General features: G+C 43.5%; 1 protein-coding gene across 7 annotated transcripts in view; it reads right to left on the bottom strand.

Annotated features, from left to right (window-relative positions):
- EPHA4 (EPH receptor A4) overlaps positions 1–18,557 on the bottom strand; it is a 149,472-nt gene that overhangs the window by 17,841 nt on the left and 113,074 nt on the right. For all 7 annotated transcript variants that reach the window (XM_042950258.1, XM_042950260.1, XM_042950262.1 and 4 more), the window contains 6 exons: positions 17,012–17,136; positions 15,833–15,992; positions 14,528–14,639; positions 5,890–5,948; positions 3,988–4,101; positions 3,544–3,729 (listed from right to left, as the gene is read on the bottom strand). In XM_042950258.1, the coding sequence (XP_042806192.1) occupies positions 3,544–3,729; positions 3,988–4,101; positions 5,890–5,948; positions 14,528–14,639; positions 15,833–15,992; positions 17,012–17,136 (756 nt within the window). The remainder of the gene's footprint in view (positions 1–3,543; positions 3,730–3,987; positions 4,102–5,889; positions 5,949–14,527; positions 14,640–15,832; positions 15,993–17,011; positions 17,137–18,557) is intronic.

The following is an 18,557-nucleotide window of genomic DNA, read 5'->3' on the forward strand; positions in this document are numbered from 1 at the left end:
AGTGGGGGGGGGGGACAATACTTTTATTTTACTTTAGTTTTCTTTCTGAGGAACTTAGGAAATAGGAATCATTCTTTAGTTTCTTCATGGCTGGCAATGGACTCGAGATCTGAAACTCCTTCTTTTTAAATAGTGTTTGTGGGAGGGAATTGGGGCGGGGACGTAAATCCTCAATATTGTACTAAAGGAAAGGTTAAAGCAAAGAGAACATAAAAGATTCCCCGGGAGGAAAATAAAATGCTCGTTTGATAAATCAAAAATATTCACTTTCATTGCTATACTTGTGGACGGTTTGGACTTAGACATTCAGTCAGGGAAAATGGACTGGGGTAGGTCACCACTGGAAAGTTCCTGTAACCATCCTAACTTAATACCTTTGCCACCCAGAATACACTCTGTTCTGATGTGTGGAGGGGGGAAATGTCTTTATTTCAGAGGCAAAAATTAGGAAGAACAGAAATTTTCAATCTCCCACCAGTCCAAGTTATCATTTTTTAAAATCACTTATTTTTAATGTTTTTACCTTAAAGTTTATTTACTTATTAAACTTATAAGAGAGAGAAGGGAGGAGGGGCAGGGTGAGAGGGAGACAGAGAATCCCAAGCAGGCTCCTCACAAACAGTATAGAGCCTGACGGGAGGCTCAAACTCACCAACCCTGAGATCATGACCTGAGATGAAATTGAGCCATCCAGGAACCCCAATCATTTTTTTTTTTTATTGTGTTTTTGGTATCATGTCTAAGCAATCTTTCCGAGGTAAAACTTTTGGATGAGGAAATGATACCATGGAGAGTTTATTTTCAGTGATGAATGAAAAAAATCCGGCAGAAAAAGGGCAAGTCGTGGCTTCGATCAAAGGGTGAGGAAAACCACTTCCGGTCTTTCCCCTCAGCTGGAGGGAGTCGTCTCTGAACACCTTTTCTGTCCTCCCTCAATATAAATAGGAAGCTCTTTGCTTTACTTATTTTATAAATTATTAAATAAATTTGTAATAAGTTAATTTTATTAATTTTTTCTGACAGAGAGAGAGAGAGAGAAAATACAGAGGGTGTGGGGAGAGGCAGAGAGAGAGACTCCTAGGCAGGCTCGGTGCTTGAGCCCGGTGGGGAACTCGATCCCACAAACCCTGAGGTCATGACCTGAGCCGAAATCAAGAGTCGATGCTTAACCCACTGAGCCACCCAGGTGCCCCGAAGCTCTCTGTCTTAGATTCATTTACCCTCTACATCTGCGGCCACGGACAGACCAAATGCATCCAAGTGAGTGGTAATGAACCCAACTCAATCAAAAGATACTTCGTCAACCAATGAGTGAGATGGACTCTCTTGCATTAACACCTACTTCTACCTCACCAGATCCCTCTGGAGGTGTGGACAAGAGAGTAGAAGCCCCAGAAGAGAGTTGCGGGGGGAGGGGTGGTGGAGGGAATGTATCATCTCCCCATCAGCTTAAAAAGTTCTTCAAGTAACTGCTGGTAATGAATTCACACGCTCCCACATCACCTTTGTGCCCTCGCGCCTCCCTCCTCTGACTGTTGGCAGGTCTTCACGATTTTTCTACATTCCTTCTTCTGTTTATTAAAAGTATCCATTTGTCAGAATCTTTATGAGCGCTCCAAGAGAAATAAAGGTGAATGTCTCCGTAAGCAGAGGGGCTTATAAAATGGGGCTCAGCTGGGCTCACGGAGGGAAGGTGGTTCCTCCCCTGAAACAGGCAGGGACGTGGTGGGGGGGGGGTAGGGGGGTGGAGTGGGGGAAGGGGCCAATTCCTCTGGTGGAAATTTTAAATCATTTTCACTCAGTGACAACTGCATTATGCAAATGCATCCAGTCGTTTATAACAGTTACAGCTGTAATAGCTACGGGTTTTAGAGGCGCGGTGGGACTTTAATACAGGGATCCCCTGGTTCTCCTCTCTTCTGCAGAGGTGCTACGAAAATCACTGTCTGCAGCCGGAAACACACCCCAAGCTGAACAGAGCCTCCTTTTGAGAAACTGGACCCCTGCAGAAGTATTTAAACAGAATGTTATCTTTCAATTAAGGTAGTGAAGGGCTCTGGGCAGCTCCGAAGGCCAACGGGCAACAGAAAAATATCCTGTCTGTAAAACCAATCTTAAAAAGCAAAGAGAGGTATTCTGTGCTAATCATAGCCTTCGCCTTAGGTGGGAAATCACATACCCTTGGCACCAAGGTTCCGTTTTTGAGGGATTCTGATGATGGGGAAAGGTGTACTTCTTAAGACATAGCGTTACCATTTAACACTGAGGGAAGTTTTCTGTTGTTTAAATTTGCCAAGCATTATGCTAAACACGGGAGGTCTTTCATCCAAAATAACCTTCTTTGGCAAGTTCTATTTTCTATCTCTATTTTGTAGATGAGGAAACTGAAATCTTGAGCAACTAACTGGTCACGATCACATGCTTTCCTAGCAGTGGCGTGGACACGGGAGCCTCCAAGTCCGGTGCCCTGAAGCCTTTGCCTCACCTTCCAGATCTTTAGAAATGTGAACGCATGGGCCCCACCCCACCTGAGGAATAAAACCTGCTCCAGGAAACTGTTTGAACACGTTTTCCAGAATTCTGATGGACGTTTAAGCTTGAGGAGGACCTCTGAATGAAGGCACACTTTCTCTCACTTTTTAGGAACCTCCTTATTGTCTCTTCTTAAAAGATGATGTGCTCTTGGGTCTTACTTTCTGCTCTACCCCAGAGCTAATGGCCAAAGTTTCACTCTTTTAACCTACTCTTCTCTCCCCACGGCTCCCTTTTACCCACTCTGCACGTGTTCACTGAGGGTGCTTCTCACGGGCACCTTGAATCAAGTGAGAGGAACCTTGGCCTTCCTGGAGACACGGCCCCGGGGCTTATAAGATCTTTGCTGTGTAATGAAATAGGAGGTACTGCGGCTCCTAGAACAGAGCCACCCTTCAGTAGTAACCGCTTCAGCTCACTGTCCATGTGGTGCCTTAAAAATGGGTCTCAGCCAGCCTTACAGATGTATTCAGGGTTTGCTTCACAAAACGCATCTGTTGCGCTGGGTCGTATTTTAACTGAAGCGTGGTTCGCAGGCTCCGAGAATGCTAATGGGCTAAAAAAGGAAGGTTCAACCAGGTGTTGCTGTAAATAGACTTCCAAGATTCACTCCCTGCATCTGGGACTGAAGGTTCGAGCACGAGGCGTGGCGAGCTTTTGTTGTGTTTCATACGAAAAGTACTTACATTTTATTTTGCTTACCATCTGCTTGCGCCTACCCTGTGACAATCAGTTTGGTCTAGCAAAGGTTTGAAAGATGGCGAGGCAGACCAAAAATCTGCAATATTAATTTCCCTAAAATCTCACACAAGCTGCCTTGGAAATAGGGTATCAGCCTAAACCATAGACCCATTGAGAGCTGACTGCAAGATTAATGACTTGTCCTGCACTGATTTCCTCCCATTAGCAATCAGTGGGTCTGCTCCATCTGTCATTTCCCTGGAAAGAAAATGTGTGTTTAATTTGCCAGGAACTTCTAACTTGGCTTTGTAAAAGGAGCGCCCCACGTACATTTGGTGACAACGCCTTCCAAGTGAATTATATTCGGGTGGTCAAACTGTCCCATGATGCTGGCCTCACTCAGGAAGTCTCTCCTCTGTTTATCTGTATAACCAGCTTTCAGGGTCTTGATGGCCACACAGATCTCTCTCTTGCCAGGCACTTTGAGACGCCCACTGCATACTTCACCAAATTCACCTTTGGGAGAGAAAACGAATCAACGATGGGCCAGAAACACATTCAAGATGAAAGTAAGAGCTAACATTTGTTGCGTGCTACTTACATGCCAGGCACTCTAATGTTTTACATAGATCAAGGGAATTTCACGTACACAGCTATTTACATATATACCTGTACGCGCGATATGTTCGTACACGTTTGTATAATCCGCATGGGTATATTTAATATCCACAAAGAAAATAAGCGTGCTTATTAGAGAGACACTCAAACACCTACCAACTCCTATGACTTTTTCAATCTTAATGCAGGATGCGTCGATTTCTTTGGCAAATTCTCGAACTGCTTGGTTGGGATCTTCATAAGTAAAGGGGTCCACGTAAGTTCTAACACCTAAGTAATAAACACGTGACAGGTTGGCAGAATACTTCTCAGAAACCGCTAACGAACTTAAGTTGTTCGCGTCTAAAAATATTTCGCAGAGGAAGTTTTCTTAGCATGACAAACATACTTAGCAATAGACATACAGAAATGTTTAAACTCTTGCTCTGGTTTTCATTAGTGGGTAAACAAAGAATTGTTAGCTACTTAAGAGGCCACAGCTCTACTGACTTCCTGGAATGTCTTCACTCTTCAAGGAGGAAATTTTAAAAACAACCCATCCCATGGAGGAAAAGAGAGTCTCTACAAGAAAATTTGGAATGTGTTAGCTGAATACCTTTGTGCAAATCGGTTGCTCGTGTCCCACCCACCATCTGCAGCTACATTTGCTCAGGGAAGATAATGGGAACTTCCTTTCTTAATCGGCCATGTTTACACGGTGCCCAATACCTGGACCAATTAAGCACGTGACCGATAATTAACAAAGGAAGATGAAAGCTAGGTTAAAATAGACAAGAGGGACAATGCTAGCCAGCTGACTGGAGAATATACACTCTGTACTGGGCTTCCACATTTATTCTGCTTTGGGAAGAAGGTGTTATAAGTAAAGACACTGAAGGTCATCCGAAAGCTGCAGTTGGAGAAAACGTTATAGCCTAGTTGTGAATGGTTAGAATATCAGGAAGTGTCATTCAGCCAAACCCCACAGACAACTCGCAGCCGAAATTCAGGGCTGCTGGGACAAGAAGCATCAGTAATTACTGGGACCTCTCCTTTCCCTGCCAGAGCTCCTAGGGCTTTGGGGCACAGAAAGGGTGTAGGGCACTGGTTGGCCTAATCTCCTTGATTTTCCAGAACTATCAGTCTTGTCCTCATCATCTCATTTAAATTAAAAAAAAGAAGTCATGTTTGTTTTTAAAAATATATATACCACATGCAAATTTTAAAAATATGGTTTTAGAAAGAAAATAAGGTGACTAAATGGAAGGTTGTCAGACATTCCATAGCCTTTATTGCTTTATATGCTGTAGCCAAGAAAATCTTTCTCAAGATGATTCTTCCTACCCCTAGTTTGTCTCTTCCTTCCACCTCCCTGTGCTGCTGTCCAATAGGGCACTTATTAGCCACACCTTGCTATTTACATGTAAATCACTTAAAATCAAAGAAATTAAAAATGTGCTTCCTCATTCACACTTGCTACTTTTCAAGTATTCAATAGTGCACGTGGCTACTGGCTAATGTGTTGGACCGGGCAGGTAGAGGACAACGCCATCATCTCAAAACGTTCTATTGGATCTTAGGAACCTTCTATCTCGTCAAGTCATTCTAGGGCCAGTTCTCTGAATTTATTCTTCCACCCCCGAATAAGCAGAACCTACTAAAGAGATATTAGTAGTCCTGAATGCCACAGCACATATTGTTGGGGGTAGAGCGATTACTGTTCGTTCCTTGTTCTTTTCCTCTCCAAAAACTGTATCTTACAAAAATGAGAAAAATTGTCACCTGTTAAGCCTTGTCACCCAGCTACACAAATGACCAGCAAGACCGATACTTTTTCAGGGTAGACAGTAAAATAAGGAATAAGAAGAATCGAAAGGAAATTTCCCCAACCCCCATCTTTAACCTCACTCGAAACAATCCCAAATCACTTATTTCAGGGGAAAATAACTACGTTACTTAGATAATTCTATGAAAGAACTATAATACTGATAGCCACATGAATTTAATGCAGGCATTTCTAAACTGAAAACACGAGACAGAGTCTAAAAATAAAATGTATTCTTAATCCAATTTTTGTACCTTGATTCAAATGTTTCTCTTCATCTGCTTCTTGTTTAGCTTTACTGTATTTACTCCGTCTATTAAAAATAAAAAAAAACACACACACCAATATTTTCAAAAGTAGTAAGCCACAAGATAAGTTCTTTGCTACCATACTATATATAAGTCAGGCAGATAAAAATGCTGTGCACATTTCACAGGCAAGTAAACCGAGGTTTATGGAAAGTTTGCTGGTGAATAATGGTTTCAAACACAATCAGAACTGATTGTGTCTCTGTCTTTTTTTTTGAGAGAGAGAGAGAAATCATTAGTGGGGGAGGGGAGAGAGACAATCTTAAGCTGAGGGCCGTGGAGCCCTCAGCAGAACTTGATGTCACCAATGTGAGATCATGACCTGAACCAAAATCAAGAGCTGGACGTTTAACCAACTGCACTAAACAGGTGCCCCCAGAGTCTCTGCTCTTACCCACAATGTTAGAAACTAAGGTGATAAAACAAATATTTTATAATATAATTTCAAATCTCCAGAATCAATTTCTCTTATTGAAGATAGATGATAAGTTTATTGGCTAGTTTTCCCATACATATTCCAAAGTAAAATAAGTTTCCATGGGTGAATTATGCACAAATCAAATGGCGATAATGTTCAGTATGTGCTAAGTAATAGTAAGTCCTGTTGCTACAACCACAAAAACCACTACCAGAAAAAAAACTCATTATCATATTATATGATATTCTTAAAACAATAGTTTTGTGGTTATTGACAAAAACCTCATTATCATATTATATGATATTCTTAAAACAATACTTTTGTGGTTATTGGTTTCAGCTGCTGCTTACAAACTCCTAAATTATTAATGAAAATTTAAAAGGTAAATATTTGCGCTTTCTACTTGATCACGTTCCTTAAGAGTTTGTAGGAAACTTGAAAGAGTAAAAACGAGAAGTTTCCATTTGTAGCCGAAATCTCTTTCCAAAATAATGGCGTACGGTCTCACATTTGGTATTCTGCTCTAAATGTCCTAAAGAAATGAGCTTTGGGTGTTACAAAAGTCTTGGGAGTCAGAAATCTTGAATACGTATAAATCTTAAATCAATAATTTTGATACGTTATATATGCATGCATGTGTGTATATATATATGTGTGTGTGTGTATATCGCTGAAATGAATCAAAAGCTCAACTCAGTTGGTACAACGGATTTCTAAAGTTTGGGGGACGATGAGGTCAAATAAGTGAATAAGATGTGTGCATTTGTGTTTCTGTCCCAAATGTAAAGTACACTGGAGTTCACTGGAGTTTATAATCATCTCCTAGTTTCTAGGACCTTTACAGACAAGGTAAGTCCAGATTTCTTACAGTGAGGAAACTGAGGCCATAAAGCATCTCGGCAGTGTGGTCCTATCAGAGTCTGGACCCCTGAACCCCTGAACTTTGAGCAAGTAGAGAAGGTTGGGATGATCGTGTAAAAGAGAGAACAGCAGAGAACCTAACGGGGCCGAACTGGACAACCGGAGATGCAGTCCCATCACGGTCCCCCATCAGCTCCTGATTGTCCTTGGTGCAGGATCCAGCTCTGCGATCGGGCCCTCAGGGCCTGCAGATGTCTCTCTGTGTGTTGTCATTTCCCTGCAAGTAATACCACCTTCCACTTGTACACCGCATTTCACTTTTCAGAGTGTTCCGGACACATTATCATCCCCTCCCCTAACTGTTTACAAAGCAGGAAGCAGCTTGGTAAACAGAGACCTCAGTCACTAGAGTTAACTGCCAAGCGTGTAGAATTCTTGCATTTTTACTTTGCTTTCAACTTTTTAAAGAGCCATCGTGTCTATTATTGAATCCTATCTTCACGACAACCCCAGGGAAGTAGGCAGCCAGACAGACATGCTCAGTTCCACAGCGCATGGGGCAAGTGATTCACCCACGACCCTCTTAGCAAGGACAGGAGTGCGTCTCCCCTGATCCCCTCACTATTTCACATGCCCCTCGTAGTGGAGATGAAGTTATATCAAGATATCTGATGAGAGTTATTGTAAGTAATACTGTATTTTATATCAGTATATCCACTTAAGTTGGATTCCACTGCTTTGAAAAGCCATTGCTTCATCAAGGAAACACAACACGTCGAAATGTCCCGAAACCAAGCGTCTGGATGGGAGATGTAGTCCCCTCGGCCCCTCCCCACCCCCTTCCCCTTTTAAAGGAAATAGAAGTGTTAGGTCAGGGACTATGAAAACAAGATTTTATGTCAGGGAAACGCGTGGCGAGGTCCCAGGGGTGTGATAGGGTCCTGCCAGTCTGTGCGATTGTATCTTATCAGCGTCCCTAAAAGCATGATCTAAAATTACAAGTATATCTCTCGAACCACTTAAGATTTCCAATACTGATTTGAATGTCTTTCCTTTAAAGAAGCAAAACAATGCATAGAGCAGAGGAGAGCTTTGGTACCAACTTCAAATGGCCAGCGAGTCGGTCAAAAAGACCCTGAAATATCCCAATAGAAACAACGGCCTCCAGCTGTCCAGGAGTGCAGTTATCTGTTTTACATCAAGCACCTCCATTAAATATGTGCAAAGCCAGAGGAAATGCAAAATGGCAGGGGTCATTAATTATAAGGTGGCCACGCCCACCCCCTCCTCAGACTTCTAAACATAGAAGGAGGAAGTAAATTAGAGGGGAAGGTGTAGTCTTAAAGAAACTTCTTGACTTGCAGTGTTCCTTGGAGGAGAGAACCCCTGAGGAGTCCAGAAAATGCTGGGAAAGAAACCAAGAAATTACTGTTCAAAGACGAATGGTAGCCTGATTAGCTTTTCCATGATACACTGGAAACGGAAATGCCCAAGTCAGGATCCATCTTTGTCACCTGATGACTCTTCTTCCTTGGCTCAGGGTTGGACAAAGTGTACGTTAGTGTTCCAGGAAAGCCCGCTGAAGTTGGGTTGGCCAGGCTGGAGGAAACCACACAGCCTAAAGAAGTGCTAACTCTAAACTGACATCCAAGGCCGATCACCTGAATGGCAGAAGGAATCCTTTGTTGCTGAAGATTTTCTAATTCCTGGGATTTGGGCAATCTGATTGTAACAGGGTGGGGTGGGGGGGGGGGTTGTTAGTGAATGCTCCAGAAGGAAGCCGGGACCTTTCATCTGCAGGAGGGAGAGGAAAGCCTCCCCTTCAGGTGGAGCTGGGAGGCAGAGCTGAGCCCTCCCCAGCCCTCTGTCAAAAGGGGGGCGGAATCAGGGTATTAGCAGGCATTGTTGAGGAACAGCGTGAGCCCCAAGCACTGCCCTCCCAACCAATGTGTCCTTCTGGCACCTTGACTATTCAATAAAACAAACAAAACCTTGGAGGGGGAGCGTGGCAGGGGCCCAGCACAGGAAAACCCTGCTTTTATTAAAATACTAACTTCCCTGATCAAGTGGATGGATTTGATTGATGTGGTTCACTGTTCCAAAACTAATTAGTAAAAGGTAAGTAATTTATTCAGCTAAAGTGCAGATTAAAGAAGATAAAGCAATGTAATAACCAGCACGGCTCCAGGAGGACCCTTTGCAGCATTTAATGGCATCACCCATGAAGATTCATAGAGGCCATCCTTCTTTTTCCCCTTCCTTAAGCTGTCATTGTTCTTGCACCAAATGACGTCTAAATGTTCTTCATGAGCAACATTTTGAAATGGTTGGAATTGAACCGTACAATTGCACGCAAGTTGTTTAGAAATGTTCCCAGAGTACCATCTGCCCCCTCATTGTATGAATTTACATGACTCCATCAGAGCCAATTGAGGCTAACATTTGAGTGCATTCATTCTTATGTGATCATAATATTCCAATTAGGACACCAGGCAAGATAGATACAGACGGAATGGGAACTGGCTCAGCATCACGCGAACAGTTAGCTCCAAAGTGGAAAATCGCAGCCTTCATTCGAAGACAAAATCAACGTGCCAAGTCTGACTTTACGGTGTGCGTTAGGCGTGCACATTACTTCACAGACTGCGACTGTTCCCATCAGCCCTGAGACTCCTGAAATCGGGGTCCGCTCGGACCGTCCGCGTGGGCTTTTGACGTGGGTCAGTTTTTTTCAGTTCAGAGGACATGAAAATAATCTATGCCAGTATTGGAAGCCAGGGAAGATGGATTCCTGTCCTGATCAGGCGACTAAGTAGCTGTGGGACCTTGGTTTAGTTAATTGTTTAACCTCCTCGCCAGGCCTCGAGACCCTAATACAGAAGATGCCAGTGTTAGAATTAAGTAGTTTCCTGTACCAGAGCCACGGGTATATATGTTTTCAGAAATCTTGCTGCAACCACCTCATTTATTTTCTTAAAATCAATTCACTTGTTTTTTTCTTTAATTCTAATAAAAAGGGGACAGTCAGTATACCCCAATATGAATGGACATAACAATAACCCAGTAGAACCAGCCATCATTAGAAAGTCAGTATAAAAACCTCCATGCCTGGTTATCAGGCAATACTTGTCTCTGATCACCAAAAGAGAAAGGAGAGACTCATCTTGTATTCTAGTCTCTTCTTAGAAGTTTTTTCTCGAATAATCAAATATTATTTGGGGGAAGGGCACACTGGCCTAAAGCAACCCAGATTAATAGTATTTGGGATAACCTGATGAAATCACCAATAAAGGAGCAGGGATCAGAGAAACGTAACACATTCCATCATCAGTCCCGGAGGTTATGACCTTCTCGCTGCATTTTATGATGTCATTGTTAACAGTCCTTTCAAAAATCACTTTAGCTAGCAATAAAGTGGTTCCACTGCGGAGACCACAAATAAATACCTGCAGCAGTATGGGGACACGGTGTCATGCTTCTGAGAGAACGCACACGCGTGGTTTGGGATAAACTTTCTAGGGACAGCATCGCATAGATACAAGGCGAACGGCACGTAAACGGCCCCGCAGCAAGGACAGCGTGTGCCCACAAAGCTGACACAGTCTTCTAATTACAACTCAAGGGCCGAAGGGTACACGGACCGTAGACGCTTCTAAAAAAATGTAAGGTAATTAGCTTAAGATCACGTGGGTGGTAAAAACATACAATACGTCTTAAGCCAACATACTCGGCGTATCATTTCAAATACGTAAATAAAGTTTATAAATGTGGGAGTTTGATGCTTTCCCTGAGCTCCCTGAATGGTTTATACACGCAAGTTGGCCGAAAGGAAAAAGGGGATCTCCTCATTGAGAAAGAAATGGAGATTACCCTGGCTCGCCTACAGCTCAGGCTTCTCAGTAGAAAGGAAATATAGTAAATGAAACAATTGCTATCAAGAAAAAAAAAAAAAAAATTCTAGCAAGATACCAGCTGTGAGCCTGAGGCCGTTTCCTCTTTCCTCAATGACAAATTAGCACCAGACAGATTTTTCTTTGAGGTGATCAGAAGGGCTGAAACTTTTCTCGCTGTGTGGGTCCTAGCCCTCTACTTCTTAAAAAAAAAAAAAAATCTCACATGGCATCATGTGGGCCTCCATTGGAGGGGGATCACCTTAAAAGGGGGTCTCTCTGTCTCTGGCACTGACTCCGCCATCAACATTCTGTGGCTCTAAAACGTTAAGCAGCAGCCCTATCATTTCCCAGCCAGGATATTCCATGGGTTGGTTTCCAGACTGGTCGGCGAGATCATTTGGGGGTGCCGCTTACCACCTTTCTCACTGAAAGCACGGACCAGACTTCTGTCCGCACTACCCGTCTCCTCCCTCTTCACCTGTTCTTGTCGCATTGAAACATCTGTACTGCAGCGTGACAGAACACACAGCTTGCGTGCGGAGGACAAGCAGCTGAGTGTGCATCAGCGGGTGCAAAGCCTGTCAGCTACCTGGCTCCAGGCGGCTTTCCCGTGACAGCTTTATGGCCGACACTAAAGAAGAATCAATAGGAGGGCAAGGGGTTGACATTTCATTTTCTAAAAAGTGATCCATTGAGGACCAATCACCAAGCAGTGTTTATCAGCCTTGGGAAGTGACGTTTTTTTTTTAATGGGGGAGAAGGGACAAGAATCATCGCTGGGTAACTCGACAGGTTCAATTCTCAAAGGTGGGGACTCATAATTGGAAATCCGATGCATCCTCCTATCCATTCTGTCCTAAAGAATAAAGTGATCAATAAAGGCAGCACGGAAATCAAGTCATCAAGTTTGCGATTCTATGTTCTATAGCTCCAAGCTTTTAATAAGCCTGTCTTCCTGCATGACATTTTCATGCGCTTTTCCTTTCTTTTCGTCAAAGCAGAACATCCGGAAGAAACTTAAGATGGGGTGACTTCTTCCCTAAATATTCCCGTTGCATTGGTATCGTTAAGGTAACTTGAAAAGACAAAGGTAACGCTAAAGAAACACTGGTCGCATAGACGAAGGCTCCCATCAACATCAAAGAGGAGGTTGAGACACAAGACGAGACCCACTTTCTGCAAACGAGTATCCTCTCAGATGGTTCCGAGCATCACATGGTGCTGAATTTTAGCCAAAAGTTATTTTGAGGTGGAGGAAATTAAGAATTTTTTTCGTAGTTTGAGACTTTTAAATGTCTTTCCTTTCTGCTAAAAATTATTGCGATGCACCGTCAAATTTTCAGAGGCGGAAATGTGTGATAATGAAAGCAAGAGCCCATGTGATTTTCATAAACCCCCCCATCCCACCATCAGAAATGGATATAGACTATTGCACACAGTTGCCCGTGTGTTTGTGTGCCCGCCATGTGGACATACGCAAGACCCAAAGGCAATGGACAAGCAAGAGGTTCATCCTGATTGACTTCCACAATCAAATGCCAGAAAAGGTAAGTCCATCTGGAATTCAAATTCTGGGGGCACCCGGGTGGCTCAGTCGGTTGAGCGTCCGACTTTGGCTCAGGTCATGATCGCGCGGTCTGTGAGTTAGAGCCCCGCGTTGGACTGGCTGCTGCCCAGTGCAGAGCCTGCTTCAGATCCCCCTTCCCCTGCTTGCATGCTCTCTCTCTCTCAAAAATAAACATTTTTTTAAAAAATCTTAGAGAAAAAAAGTCAAATTCTGTTTAGGCCAAATTGAAGTTTCCAAAGACTGAGATATAGCAACATGTGGGTGCGACAGGCACGTCTATGTATGTTTCATGTGTGTAACAGAGCAAAAGGAATAAGTGGTTCGTGGTTCTTCGGGATGGAACTCACGGCTCTAATCAAACATGCTGCTATGGACTTTGCACCGAAAAGAACAAACACAATGACAAATGTAGGTGGTGCCTGCTCACGATGAGTTCTTGTTCCATACTGTAGGAGAGTGACCGTGATTCATTTCTACAATACCGGACATTCGGGACAGTGGGAGAGGAGGCATGATATTAATAAATACATGTGACAACTGAGACCATCCGGGCAAATTAGGATATACAGTCATCACCCTAATTATAAAGTATCACAAAGTGAGGAAAAAGCACCATGGCTTGCTCAGGCCAGTGGCAACGGCCAGAGGCATTGTCGTGATATCACCGGGTTAGTTCACCAACAGCAGAGGCAGAGAGAGACAGGATACAACAGACCCCAGCCAGGGAGCCGAGCATGGCTGCTGGGTAAGCCAACAGTGGGTCTCCTATTAAGGCAACGCAATGATCCTAGACCAGTACTGCGCCTTTCTGAGATCATTTTCCTCTTCTATTACATGAAAGCGGTTATGTTTAAGATGATCGTTTTTGACATCCCCAGGTTCTGCTTTTTTTTTTTTTAATTTTTTAAATTTGTTTTGCCAAAAGCTCCACCTTGTGAAATAGTGGACAGCATAGGGGAGTGAAGGTTGGAGAAGCCTAGAAGTGGGCACATATTGGAGCTAAGTAGCCGTCCCTCCCCCTCCCCCCCCCCCCCCCGCATCCCTCGGGAGCCTCTGGGGAGCACAATAATCAAAAACATCGGCTGCCTGGTCGTTTTCATTTCTCCCTCTCTTTTCTAGACTGTTTTTCAAGTATCAAGTTAGTCTGTAGACTTTCACAGAAGAATAAGTAATCTGCTGTTTCAGATTCATCTCCAAAAACAGTGCGATGCCCACAGCATGCTTAACGGTTCTCCTTGTTGACGGCCTTTCCTGAAAGAAGATTGCGCGTGGAGCCCAATTATTTGCTTTGGTTGCAATTATTATTCACCGAACTCACGTTGAAGCACCTACTGTGTGCTGACTTCTCTACTTTACCCATCAAAATTCTGTCAGTAACTCTTACGGGCAGATCTTCTAAGATCCTCTAGCCCTACTTTATAAAAGGGGAAAAAAAGACGGAAAGAGTTTAAGTAATAGAGCTGACCAATGGTAGGGCTCAAATTTTGGACCCACGTTTTATACGGCTTCTTTTTTGCCTTTGGCAGTAAGTCCGAGCTTAAGAGAGGTATAAATGTAACACCTTACAGCTCAGAGTATCTAGAAATCTCTCATTGGCTTGCTTCTCGGCTGGGTTTCCAGGAATTAGCTGGGTCTTTCCAGGACTCTCAGCTGCCACCAGTCACAGCCAACAGCTCCAGCAGGGACGTGGGGAGATCAAAGCCAAGAGCAAGGAGCTGGCCACCGCACATGCCCTGTTTATGATGTTAATCAAAAGCCTCGGCTTTGTGGGGAGGAGACAAAAAGCTCCCTCATAAAAACCCGAGATGGGGGGTGGGGTGGGCAGTGAGTGGCTTAAGTGCTTACCTCCTGCTGATGACAAAAGCCGCAATGAGAATGACCACCAGCACCACACTGCCTGAGACGGAGACCAGGAGGACTGTGGAGTTAGCCCCATCTCCGATGATCCGGGAGGGCACTGGCAAAGACAGTGACACAACAATCACCTCTGGGAAGGTCCGAGGAGCTAGAACGTCTGTCTGCTTGGGGCACGAGTTCCAAAGTGCTGAAGCCATGTGGACCGCTCAGAGCCTCTCTTGCCCTTCGGTAAGTGCTTACACAATGGGATTTCTAAGAGAGCTTTAATGGGATGAAGACGTTCTCTGTATAACTGCATGAAGAACTTCAACCGGAAGATTCTTCTTAAATCCCCTGGTAAACATTACCGCCCGTTGTTTTTTCTTCTTTCCGTTTCTAGTTTCAGCCCTAACGCTTATTTAATGATCTGATGCGTTCCTTAGTGAGAAGCACACTTGGAAATTTCAAAAACGACAAGCAGTTTTGAATACTTACCCAGCCCTCACCCCGAATCTATCAAAACCCTGCTTACTATTGCCCAGCTCAAAAGCCACGTCCTCTTAGAAGCCTTCCAGGAATATCCCCCCAAAATGTCAAACCCCTTCAGATTCAATTCTAGAGTACTTCCTCTTCTGTTTTTATATTCATATTTTATTTCACAACTTGTGAATAAAATTACTTTCGAGAACTGACGTTGAAAATTCTTCTCTACCGTCTCCTTCTCAAGTAAGCTCAACTTTGGTTGGTTAATTACATAGGGGGAGCCATCTTATGGAAACTGCTTATTCATCGGGCATGTCCTTTGTTAACATTTTCCATTCAATCAATTAGTTGGTCCAACTCACAATGTTGAAAGATTTGATATATTGGTCCAAAGAGGCTTTTAAAAAAAACCGACCTGACTTGGTTAAAACAGATTCCTAGAAAGAAATAAAAGGGGTGGGGGGAAAGGGCCCTTCTTTACTCTTCCCAGGGAGAAAACTTCCTATCTTAAAGTAAGAGAGCTATGCAAGGCTCAATCGGTCTACTTAGCAGCCCCGTCTTTCATCATTTACAGAAGACTCAAAATAAAAAAAATAAAAAAATAAAGAAGAAGAAGAAAACATTTTCAATCATACAAAAAGACAGGTTAGATAATACGAAAAATGCTCTTTTCTAAATAGCATGGGATTTTCCAAGTTACAGACATCTTATTTCCACGCAGTGTTCGTTGCAACAGAATGTTTGCCTGACCAAAAATGAGGTACAGCTCCTTGGATTTCACTGTAATGTGATTTCACCTAGACTGTAAAAAAGGGCCTCAGCAGCTGATACCTGTGTTGGTCGTGACCTCTAGGGGCTCACTGAAGTCTCCATAGCCGGCTGCTGTCCTGGCTCGCACATGGAACACGTAGGAAGTCAGAGGATTCAGGCCTTTGATATCCGTGTTTCTGGCAGCCGTCCGGACGATCCGGTAGCTTCGCTCATTCTGATCCTGCATCATGGGGACGATAAAATTGGGGAAGGTGCTAAATAAATCCCTCACCTATCCTAGGCCCAATTTTAAAGGAACCAGGCCAGGGCACTCAGAAGTTGAAAGTAGAGATTGATAAACTCTCTAAACCTTATATTCTCTTTGATGTGGGAAGTACCAGTGTTACATGTTGGATGTGGAAAGACACGTGGAGTTCAGGTATGATCACCATTGACGCTGACCATATCCAGACCTTTACTTATAATCTTTTTTGAAAAGAACATCAGACGATGGTTGGTGGCTTTTCTCACTCCACAGTTGACAATTTAAGAGAAATAGCTGTAAGAAGTTCTCTTGTCTTTTTCTATTTTCTGTCTAGAAAATGTCAAAAATGTTGTAATCTGGTTTCAGTGAAAAATAAATCCTGTCCCTTTTCTGCTTTTAATAAGGAAGCCAATAAGTGATTATCTTTAAAAAGAAAGAGAAGTCAATTGTTCATTTTCTAGACAATCGTGAATGCAAATAGCTCTCTTCAGAATCCTGTCCTTTACGAGAGACAAGTTATTTGTAAAAATAATGTCTTTCTATAACTTTAAGAGGCTGAAAAATGTAATTTTCCTTCCCCGATTTTCTATTAAAAGTCATCAAAACCCACACCTTGATTCTGAATAGCAGTGATCTACTTAAACAGATCATTATTTCGACTTTTATGAGTCACTCTCACTGATAGAAGGCTTATATATAAGAACTTCTTCGCTATCTTGATTCCCATTACTCGAAAGAAAAAAAAATGGTTATATTAGAACACAATGTATTTTTCCTATTTTTCAAGATAACGGATTTAATATATAAAATTCATAATTGGATTCGATTGGGGAACAAAATGCATTTGGTCTTGAAATTCACTGGTACTCAGCATTTACAACTGGCTAAAAACTAGAGAGACAAAGGAAGAAAGGAGGGAAGGGAGAAAGGGAGGGAGGGAGGGAGGGAAGGAACAGAAAGAAGGAAGGAAGGAAGCTTGCTCATCCAAGTAATACCTTCTCGTAATACTTGACTTCATACTCCAAGATCACCCCGTTGGGTCTATCTGGTTCCAGCCAAGCCAGAGCAACACTGTACCTTGTAACTTCTTTAGCCTGGACCAAAGCAATGGACGATGGTGCTATTGGGAAAACAAACAAACAAACAAGCGAAAACAAGAGACATCTTGCTTTAACGGGGAAGAAAATGGCGGTCTCAATCAATAGTTTCATTCTACTTAAGAAGAGTGTCAAGGATTGTCTTGTCGTCCCCCCCCCCCCCACCCCGGTCCCCGTTTCACTCCTTCCCAGGACAAAGGCGTACCAGTCGTATGGTTCTCTTCAATACTGTGGCATATGGTTTGTCTTAGAAAGATAACCTCTGAAGTAAGAGGCTGGTCGGTCCACAGGCCTGTGGCGTCACCTCCACAGAGCTTGCAGCCACGTCTCACAAAAGGCTGGAGGTACAGAGAACGCCTCCTGCTTCTTTATTTTGGCAAGCCAGGAAAGGCACTGGAAGAGCTCCTCTTGAGCTGAGTAAAACTGCACCTCATCCCACCTCCAGAGTCATCTTACAGATCTTTAATTTTATACCGGCAGGAGAATTTGCAACTCTTCCCGGAGTACTGTAGGACATGCAAAGAATCTATATCCTTTCCAACATAGATAAAAGTACTGCTCCATTGTAGCTACGTTTGCAGTGTGGCACGATGATGCAAATTATGATGAACCCAAATAAAGCGACGATGTTCTCTCTGCACATGTGTGACGTTTTGCAGCTATTTTTACAGAAGCTGAGATCTTGCTTTTGCCTGTTGAGTAGCAAACTTTCTTCATTCCCCGAAAACAGACACAAAAACCGTCCTCTACCGGGTGTGTTGTCGGGGGGTGGGGGTGGGTATTTTGAGATCTTTAAAACCAGGCTGCCCTCTTCTTCCTTGTGACGGTCACATCTCCAGCCCGCTGTTGTCGAGCTCTGCTGTGACTGACAATGACACAAATGTGCCATTACAGGGAGAAGAGGGGCATTCATGAAATCTGTAATCTTACCTAACAAAGCTGGTCTGTACAACCAGAGATTAGGGGGGGTCTTCCTAAATTGAATCCATATTCTTGTTTGTTACCAAATCGGGAGAAAACGCGAAAACAGACATCAAACAATGGCCCCTGGGGAACAACATCATAGTGTCCTGCTCTTTCCCAGCACACACACGACTGCCAAACCCTAACTCAGAGGAAACAAGAGAACAAGTGAAAATAAATTGTCACTAAACATGAACTGGGGCTAACTTCAAACAAACACGCTTGACCATATCTGACAGGTATCTTGATGGAAAGGAAAGCAACCAGAGATGCCATCATCCCACAAGGGAACCTTCCAGCTCAAGTTAATCCAGCAGGGAGCACCTCTCCGGAGGCCTGCATTGGGCAGCCTGGCATCTCCCCTAGGGGTGCTTCAAGAGGGCGCGTGCGCGTCCCCACGCGCGCGGGGGCACACGCACCCACCCTGCCCTATTTCTCTCTCCCTCTCCCTCTCCCCCGAAGCTATTCCAGACTGAATCTC

The sequence above is a fragment of the Panthera leo genome, chromosome C1, assembly GCF_018350215.1.
Source record: "Panthera leo isolate Ple1 chromosome C1, P.leo_Ple1_pat1.1, whole genome shotgun sequence".
Lineage (NCBI taxonomy): Eukaryota > Metazoa > Chordata > Mammalia > Carnivora > Felidae > Panthera > Panthera leo.